Genomic DNA, 10564 nt, shown 5'->3' on the forward strand with positions numbered 1-10564 from the left:
CTGTATTCTAGGTTTAGCTTATTAGGACTCTCCTTACTCTAAGTAGTAACAGTTTTACCTTGTTACTATATATCAAGCGATTATTTTTTTAAAAACTAAGACAGTAAGAGCAGCTTTAAATTTGATAATTGTTTGAGGTTGGAATTGTTTAGGGTTTTCCTTTGTTTCTGTACTTTTTCTTCTGTTTTGGGGTGGGGGTTTTTTAGTATTAGTTTATTGAATTAGACTGTTTTGAATGGGATTTTTTTCTTGCCTTATATTTAGTGTCACAAGCTAAAACAAATAGAAGCAATACCCAAACTGACTATTTTTCTCCTAGAAACAGGCAGCAGTTGTCACCAAGAATAGCCAGACTGAGTTTGAATGAATCAGTTTCCAAAATGCTGTTTCAATTGGAATGAACTACCTCATGCACACACACTCATAAATCAAAAATGATTAGTGGTGGAAATGTGCTTAGTGTACAATTGACATGGATACCCATGAACCGTAAAATAAAAAGACTGACCTGGTCAGATTCATATAGTTAGAATTTCTTAAGTCGCTTTAAATGTTTTAAAAATGTATGTATACACATGGCTTTTGCAGTTGTACATCATATCTACACATAAATTTTCATACATACATTTTTATCCATGCTTATATGTGTATGTGTGTGTTTATGTCCATATACCATTATAGATACACACACATTTTTGCAGAGTGTGTGTATATATATATTTATATATTTGTGTATATTTTGCAGACTTTAAATTCTAGGTTACCTCTTGGTTATTTTTCTAGGCTGTGATTCTAAAAAGGCAAGAGTATTCTTAACCTTCAAGGAAGAAAATAACTATTACATGAAATCCCCCAAATCCATCTCCAGTTAGCTTAAGAACTATAGTGGTTTATTCCAGGTGGCCAAAAGCCTGGCCTAGTTAAAATTAATTGGGTAAGAATTTATGTTTTTATCTGTAACCAACAGGCAAAGAATGATACAGAGATACATAGATTCTAAAGCCTGCTAGCTGCTTGCTCTAATGGTTTCCATATCTAAAAGGTAATTAAAAGTGGAAGTCAAAATTATTTTCGCTGTCAACCTCAAGGTTCCAGTAATTAGTGTATTAACAAGAGTCAACTGTCATCTATACAGTTAGTCTGGAAGTGACCCATAAAAGAAGTGTGCATCTGTTACCAGATCGTACTCGAGGCTATGATTATGGTTGCTGCATTAACCTTTATGGCAACTGGTTTTCCATTTCTAAATGAGGAATAAATAGAGGAATAAATTAACCAGAAATCTTTAATTTACAAAAAAAACCCCAAAAACCCTCAAAAAACCAAACCACCACAACAAACCCAAGCATGAAAATGAGAAGTGTTTAATAAGGCTTTAATCTCTCTCTACGTGTATGCACTTAGAAGTGTCTGAATACTCCAGAAAAAAAGGAACCATGCTCTCAGTACAGCGATAGCTACATCAGTGCTGTATGATATGGCATTCACAAAGTCACCAATTGCAATTCTTTCCTTTAGAAAATTTGATGGTGACTCGGCTGAGGAAAAGGGCACAGTAGAAGAATGCTGTTGGAAGCCAGTTCTGACAGACACCTGTCTGTTGCAACTCTTATGTTACTAGGAGACCTAAAAATGGGAGTTCACAGACATTCATACTGCTGGTTTAGATGCCTTAGGGTATCAGTAACATCCACATTGCATTGGCAAATATGACACAGGACTGAAGGGAGACCTAACCACTTCCAGAGGAGCAGCTGGAAGACAGAAGGCCCCAGGGTATATGACCTGTATTTGAATACTTGTGTGTAGTTCTAAAGTTACGTTCCTCAAGACTAAATACGAGATGCTACGTTACCATGTATAGGAAGGAGTTGATTCAGTGCTAAGCGTACGTGTATAATATTTACTTCCTTGGTATTTCTGTGTGTCACGCAAAGCATTTTAGTTTGTGTGTCGTGCTGTGGTATACAGCCTTATTTGTCCATCAGTGGACAATGAAAGAGGTACTGATGTCATCTATCTGGACTAGAAGGAAGAAATTTTTTTACAATGAGGGTGGTAAAACACTGGAAGAGGTTGCCCAGAGCAATGCTGGATACCCCATCCTTGGAAACATTCAAGGCCAGGTTGGACGGAGCTCTGATCAACCTGATCTTGGTTGAAGATGTCCCTGCTCATTGCAGGGGAGTGGACTAGATGATCTTTAAAGGTCCAACCCAAACAATTCTACGATTCTGTGATTTGCATCTCTAGTTGTAGGTCTTTCCTTTCATAGATGTTCCTGTGTAGTAGAAATGTAACCCTGTGAAAAGTGAGAGGGAACTACCAGTAGCTGGTTATTGTCTGGTCTGAGATCTTTGCTTTATCTTTTCCAGCAGTATCTTGAAAGTGATATTCCAAAATTAATCCTCATAGTCCCTTATTTTTCTGATCTGGGCTGTATTTCATGCTGTCTTTTCCCAAAGGGGGCCATCTATGATCCTGATGTGCAGTGTCTGCCTTATCCTCGGTTGGTCCACCTTGATTTTCAGACTAACTGCTTCGTAACTGGTTCATAAGTGGTTTTCCGCAGCTGCTTACAGAGTCTCATCTTTCAAAGTTGAAAAACTGCTCATCACTTTAGTAATTTCTTTTGAGCCTACACATAGACATATATGAACCTGAACAAGAACTAGAGAAATAAGAACTTATGACATAACTGCATAATAATCTATTCCAAGTACGAGTATAATATTTGTAATTCTGGCAGTGCAATAATTCTCTGCAGAAATTAAAGAACATTACCAGAAATAGTATTTTTGATGTCTTTCACAATATTTCCCTTCTTTTGTCTTAAACACTCATCAAATAAATATAATTCTCGCTTCAGACCTACTAGAGCTGTCACAGTGTCCTAAGATCAAGTGTCTTAAAATAGCTTTCACTGCTACTCATCTTCTCAGCAAAAGCTGCATAGCTAGAGGACCTTGTAACTGCTATTTGGTTTCTTACCGGTGGGGGCAGGCTGGTGTGGATCTGGCAAATTCATTGAATACAAATCTTTTGTTCTGCCTGAACTATACCTTTAAAGAAGAAATTAATAGGCAGAACTTGTAAGCCACTGCTCCTAATATTTACTGCACATTTATTAGCAATAATGATATCCAGCCTGATTACTATTTTATCTTCTTGTCCAAACTGTCAACGTCTTTGAAAGGGGCTTTCTCTTGGTTCTTGAGGCATTCTGTAACAACTCTTCTTTCTATGGTTTCTTTTTCCAATTTATTCTCTACCCAGCAAACTAAATAAGGAAGTTTTCTGAGTTACATTTAAGACTTAGGAGATAACAGTGTGAGACAAGAAGGTTCTCAGTTACTGGTAGGTAAAATAAGCTCACATATGTGAACCTGGCTGTGGTATCAGGCTAGATCAATGGAATCAGCTCAACATTATCACATACAATAAATACTGTCTTATATATCCTGTAGGATTCCGAGACTTACTGATAGCTCCCCACACACTTATCATACATTTATGCGATCTGCTTCTAGAAATATGAGAATCTGCTTGTAGCTTTTTGGACAAGTTGAAAAAGGGAACTCCAAATGATAGTATTATTCTTTAACTAACATGCTGCATTATCCCATAAAATGGTAGATATGGGGAAAATACATACATACCGTAAACCAAGAATATGCAGCAAACTGCCATCTCTGCAGCCTGGCAGAAACACCAAAGTGGAATAGTAACAAGTTAGTATCATGGTTGCTGATGGCATCAAAAAGGATGCGTGTCTACACAGGGAAGCCAGGGCTTTAGGATTTGAGTGTTGGTATTCCAGATTTTTTATAGCAACTGAAAAGAAACACAGTCTTCTGGCTCACAACATCAACTGGGCAGACAATCTTGTAACACATCTCACTACATATGTATTTCTACTACACTTGGAATTATGGATATTAGGAGACTGAGATCTAGAAAAACTAATATACTCAATAAAGTTACCTAGATGTAATGTATCAATATAAAAACACCAAGATACAAGATATAATATCTGTCAAAGATGTGATTTAATCTATATTTCATACAGAATACTTTAGTGATAGGAAAACAAATGAAGACAAATTTAAACGCTTGTATCTCTAAACTTTTTGCAGAACCCAAATAACCATATGTCATCATTATCTTCTGGGGTTTTTAGCCAGCAGACTTTACAGGAAAGCAAGCGCTGAAGCAGATTAAAGAAAAGGGGCTCAAACGACGACTTGTATATCTCACCCTGGAGACAGATAACATCGATCCAGAGGGAAATGAAAGCGTGTGGCATAATGGCAAGGTAGGGAGTAGAGATCATTTAACAAGAAACTAATGTTAATTCTCCATGAACAGAATCTAACTTTGTGTTTCAAGTGTAAATGCATAAATTCTGTTTTACTGGCACAGAACAATTTGAAGCTATGATAACCATTTTCTAATCTTCAAGCAGGAAGAAAAGACTAACTAAATATCTACAAAGAAAACGTGAAATACCATCAAGTCACAGAAATTAGAGTTGGAACAGACTAAAGTATTAACTCATCCATTCTCTTCTCCTGCAAGTTCACTGTTGTCCTAACAACACTTTTGCTATTCACTTAAAAGAAACAAAACGACAGCTAAGTTTAGGCCTCCACACTTCCGCACAGATTACATACTGAAATGCCCACTAGCAGTTAAATTATTGTCTATAACAAACAAATGCATGTATATAGTGTTAGTTCCAGTGGAAACTTAATTGAACACAATAGGAATAGACTGTTTTTTCAAGAAGCAAAGACTTCCCAGTTTAAGGTGATATCACCCGCAGTAGAGAATATTATGAACTGCATGACACACTTGAAACTTGCTTGATGTTGGAAGTGTACACACCAAAACTACTATATGATATGTATAGTTGTTGGGTTTGTATGTTGTTTTTTATTTTAAGAAAACCTCACTGCATCTTGAAAATAAAGATAAATGTTTGTGGTTTTTTCAGGTTATCGGCAACACCACATCTGGAAGTTTCAGCTACAGTGCTCAGCAGAGTCTGGCTTTTGCATATGTTCCCACAGAACTCAGCAAAGCTGGACAGAAATTGGAAGTTGAACTTTTAGGAAAAAATTATCCAGCAACCATAATACAAGAGCCACTGGTGCTGACTGAACCAACGAGAATACGCCTTCAGAAAAAGGGTGAAAGTCCAAAAATATAAACACAGATCAGGATAGAGCAAATTCTGCAGTAGGAAATAGTTCCATTGATATGCATGAAATTAAGAGAAACAAACTACTCAGATTTGCTAATTAGTAAACACAAGATCCTCGTTGCCATACATCAGTGAGAAATCCGATGGTGGTACCCTCTTGCTTCCTTGTGTGGGCTATTCGCATTAGAGATCTAAGCACAGTTCGTGAAACAGTATGCGTTCCCCTTTCTCAGTAGCACTTGTGAGTAGAAAGTCGCAGGGAATGAGTAGATCCTTGATTCAGCTTGCTCTCACATTGGCTGGCAGATCTGAATTAATGCAGAGGGGAAGGATGTTCTTGGTATTGGCTAATAGCAAATTTTTCCTCCTCCTTGACACTCACAGTTCCTCCTCTGCCTGTCCTCAGGGTAAAGTAGCTTATCCTGGCTCCTCACAACATGACATTGCAAACTCCTCATTAAAATAATATCACTCGTTCTGCACAGAAATGCTTCCTAAGGGATTGAAACAAATCTCAGCAATCATTAAAAATAATAAAGGCAATATTAAAGGCAAACTGAGCTGTTAACATTTTTTACCAATGTGTCATCCTGGCAGAAATTCTTACAGATCAAAATCAGGTTCTTCTAAATGAAACAGTTATAGGAAGCTGATTCTTCATTATTTTGTATGAATCACCTGGTAGGTTGCATGTAATATTCTACAATAAACAGGATATTACTGCTCAATTTTGAAGAGAACTTAAAGTACTATATTATGGATTTACTGTTCTAAATCTGAAGAGCTAGACTGACATCAGAGAACTTAAGTTCTTCCTCTTCCTGTTGATTATAGATTGAACGGCAGTAATCTGTTGTTACACAGAAAAATTAACAATGAAAAGATATAATTAAATCCACAGCACAGGAGCTTTAGTCAGTGCTAAATATTCCATAACCAAATAAGCAGGATTGGGATAATGCAAATGATTGGAACACACTAAATTATTAAAACAGTCTTCTGAGTTCCATAATATGCTCAAAAATTCTTTTGAATAAGAACAATGTCACAATTTCCCGCTTACAAAGAGTAACACTCCCCTTTAGGCTATAGATAAACCTTTTCAAAGTATATATGAATATGAAAGATGTCCAAAATGTACTTTCTCCAAAGGAGCTGGTGCCTCTAAATCTTCAGCAAAGAAGCAAACATATAAATAGAATATACCTGGAGAAACACAATTTGAATAATGAACTCTTGCTAAATAAGCTGACATTGCATTGCGCTGTTCTGAATATCTTTTACAAAACAGGTCAAAATAAAATATACAAACTTTGACAGGTTTGCCCATAGTATTATTTTGAGTGAAAAATCCATTCAGAAAGCATTCTCTGTTATGATTTCATAAGTGATTTAGTTCTACTTTGCTGAACCAACCAGAGATGTTACTTTTTCTAAAGGTAACATTACTCGTAATGAGGTAGTTAGCCACTATGTTTCCTTGAGAATTTAAGAAATCTAAAATACAACACAATGCAATATTTTTTTGCTTAGGAACCCAGTTTTGAATTTCAGTATTTCCCAAGAACATGCAAATTCACTAGACACCATGTCCTGGAGTGTACAGTAACAGTTACCCTGAGACAGGCTCTCACATGTACTTTCCTAATAAGCTTCACTATGCCACAACTGTTTCAATGATACCTTTCACATGCCAATCCAGAAGTTAGCATCAGGTTTGTAACTCCTTTTCCAGCTTGGAAGGAAGAAGTGCTATTCATGGACATGTCAACCAGATCGGTCTGACCGTGCAGAGGGGGCAAGCTTTCTGCAGGCTGATCAAAAGGTAATGAATCACAAATGTAATTCCTACAGTCAAGTAAGCTCAGAAACTGTACCGTCCATGGGCTTGTACCACATTTCCAGCTGTAACCTCCCAACCACTAATTTCTCCTTGTAGCTGATGCAGACAGCTACCTGACTCATTTTACAGTGTGGAATTATAGAGGTCCAAACACTAATTTCCTTGTGGGCTTCTCATTGACAGCTTTTGTCACCCAAGTCTCACCAAGATCAAGCCTTGGCCAGTTGATTTTCATTTAGTTTCAAGATTTAGGGAAGCAGACAAAAACCATAGCATGCTGCTTCCAGGAAAAAGCAATGCAAAGTAAAGTTTGTTTACAGCAGGCAACTTGTAAGACCAAAACAACTCCCTGACCATAAACAAGGCAAATGGAATATCTGGGAGCTTGTTCACTCTGTTACCTCTTAAGAACGGCTGTGCTTTCTGCTTAACAATGCATTCGGGAGAAGAGACACCTGAAGCAGTTTTAAGCAAGCATGGCTGAGTGTTAGAAGCACTGTAGCTATGACAGCCGTATGTCTGACAGGGCTTCCTAGTTGATGTAGCTTCTTTTTTACTGCTCTGATACCCAAGTCAGCTTACTGCCTATTTATTAGGATAGCTCAACATTGCCGCACTTTGAACAGCGTGGATAAACTATGCTGTAAGGGGATGAAGCTTTGCAAATCATGCCCATAGAGAGGTTCACACATTTAAGGTAATCTTTCATAGTTACAAAATGAAAATACTAAACCTGAAGAAAAGGGGGGGGGGGGGGGTGTGCAGGGAGGAAGAGTGTTCAGCAGCTTTTGTGGTTTCCTGTCACTGCTTCTTTTCATCATATGTTGTGATATGGTGTTGCATAAGCTTGTGGTGTCAGGATACAGCCAGAGGAAGTGAATAGGAGCAAGAATGTTTAAGTAGTACATCCGTGTTTTAAGAGGGCTTCTAACCAATCAAACAGAAATACCTGGGTAGAAAGACTGGCAGGGACATCTTTCGAGTCTTCCTCAACCCCATTAGCTAACAGAGGAGACATCTCTGTAATGAGGTGAAAAAATGACAACCATCTAGGAAATTTTCTGAAATACTCAAATTTCTATGTGTGGAGAGATCAGGACATGTCAAAAGGCAGTTTTCTCAGACACATTTTTTTGTCATTTTCCTTTATTCTTTTTCCATCTCCAGGGAGTTTCGGTACCTCAGAGTAGAAGTTACTACTACTAACACCATTTGAATTTTTATTCCAAGTTTGCACATGCTATGGCAAGATGTGCCGTATTCATACTTTGTGTGGAAAGATAAATGACATGGATACCATAATACTGTGTGTCACTCTAATGACTTCATTAATCAGTGACCTCAAAACAGGATCCAAATTATTCAGAGTCAAATTCAGAAAAGGTATGCTGAAACATAGACCATTTTCAGGATTTATTCTTTTGATTCAAGAGAATACTCTCTGACATAAGTAGTATTTTCTGATTTGGATTCCAAATCCCTCAAGTAGCAATTAAAAAAAACCCAAACTACACACTAAGAAAATATGACAGGAAGCAACATGCAGACTGTGACTATGCAGTAGTGTATGTTTTAGGTAGTACAACTTAATGCTTTAACTCTGGCAGCTCAGGCAACCAGCTTATCCAATTCTGGTGGAGCAAGGTAACCAGCAAATAACTCTTGACCTTCCTCTACACAGGAATATGAGTTCAGCTGCACTTGAACAGCATGATGCCTTTGGAAATATGTCAGGTAAATAGTTATCATGATTTTGTTTTCCCTAAAATTTGTATCCAACATTTCCAATTTCACCAGCACTGTGCAGATTTTCAAAGTAATTATTTTGAATGACCAAGAATTATTTCCATGGGAATGGAAACATTTGAATGGAACTTTGCCTATAATAAGGACATGGAAGAAGTTAGCAAAGTATACAATGCAGTGAGGCAACTGTGACTGGTGATGGAATCTGAACTAAAACCAGCCTTTTGAACAGTGTGAATCACATCTCAACAAAGAAAATGTAACTCATAGTCACATTCCAGCTTGTTAGAAGTCCTGGAATTTACTTCAGGGAAAACCAGCTTCAGGATGATATTTTTGCTTGTTGTTCCAATACCAGCTATGGACACACACATTATTGCAGAAAAATGTGGCATCACATCATTGCTGTTGTTTTCAAACCAGCAGGGAATTCTTTGGGATTTATTAAAAAAAATCAGGTAAATTTGTAGACTTATCCACTAGACTCCATTCATAGGAGCAGGAACTTTCTACAGAGACTTGCCAATCAAAAAGAAAGTGGACAGGAGTCTGGCGTATTCAATATTTGCCTTTCTTACCAAGAAATAAGATTTTTAATGTTGATTGTTCTTTCACCTGTTACCAAATGTCTACATAAATTTGGAAATGCATGCGTGTATCATTCCAGCTAAATGTGAAACACATGGTTATTTGATCGTTAACTGGATACTGAACTTTACGTGTATTCTATGGATGAACAAAATTGATCAGAGTTGTCAACTATTTCTGTCCTTTCACAGGACAGAGTTTCATCAAGATTATAACTAAGGTAGTGGTCATTTACAATATTGCTTTAGAAGATTACACGGTGTGAAGAAACAGCCCTGTTGACATAGCTGTTATTTCTGCTTCAGGGTTGCTTCACTTCCTTCCTACTCAGTAACAGTCACAAGCGCCATCTTACAGCCAGACCTAGATCAAGTCTTCTTCTCATCCGAATGAACAAAACAAAGAGAAAAAAGCACAGAGTGGCTCAAGATTTTGGAGAAGAGGCAGGCAGGGGAGGGGATGAGAGCAACAGCTGATGACAGCAGGAGAGAGGCTGTGCACTTTTCTCCTACAGGAATGATTGCCCTCACGCACAGCTCAACTGCTTCTTGAGCAATTTGCCTTTCCCAGGCTGTGGCACAGGTTGGCAAGCAGCAAGGCCATGGCTGTTTTGCAGCTGTCCTGCTTTGCTTATGCATGGAATAAACTCTGTTGGCAGCATTAAATCTGGATGAGCTGCCATGGTGTCACATTTGAAGACAGAAATAACAGTCCAGTTACTTGTACCAGAATACACTGTATCCTCTATTAAAACTTTTGTATTGACTTCCTTGGAAACACAGCTGGCTTGCCAATAGTTCCCTGGTTCCCCTAGGAAAAGCTCCATGTCTTAAAATGGCTCTTTCATGTGGGAGTTGAAAGAAGATTGAAACTCCAGCATCACTGAGTTGGATACTCTGCTGACACCGGCAACAACTTTACAACGTCTTCTTTTGACTCATTCCATAAACTACTCGGCCTAAAGCTACACCGCTTTCACCCACCACAGGCACTCCGGACCCTGGCTATTCTTATCGCTACACACGCTGGGACAGGGGGGCGGGGGGCGGCGTCCCCTGCCCCAGATCGGCCGGGCCGGCGCCTCACGCCGCGCCCCCGCAGCCCCGTCCCGCCCGGCGGGAGGAGCCGGGCGCTGCCTCCGCCGTGGCCCGTCCCCGGGGCGGTCCCCGCGGCCCAGTTCC

At 38.6% G+C, this 10564-nt stretch overlaps 1 protein-coding gene across 1 annotated transcript in view; it reads left to right on the plus strand.

Annotated features, from left to right (window-relative positions):
• The window catches only part of DMGDH (dimethylglycine dehydrogenase), a 49839-nt gene extending 44077 nt beyond the window's left edge, over positions 1 to 5762 (plus strand). The window contains exons 15-16 of the mRNA XM_054811053.1: positions 4181 to 4315; positions 4997 to 5762. Of these exons, the coding sequence (XP_054667028.1) occupies positions 4181 to 4315; positions 4997 to 5212 (351 nt within the window). The 3' untranslated portion in view covers positions 5213 to 5762. The remainder of the gene's footprint in view (positions 1 to 4180; positions 4316 to 4996) is intronic.
• Positions 5763 to 10564: the final 4802 nt, after the last annotated feature.

Source organism: Grus americana, chromosome Z, assembly GCF_028858705.1.
Source record: "Grus americana isolate bGruAme1 chromosome Z, bGruAme1.mat, whole genome shotgun sequence".
Taxonomy (NCBI): domain Eukaryota; kingdom Metazoa; phylum Chordata; class Aves; order Gruiformes; family Gruidae; genus Grus; species Grus americana.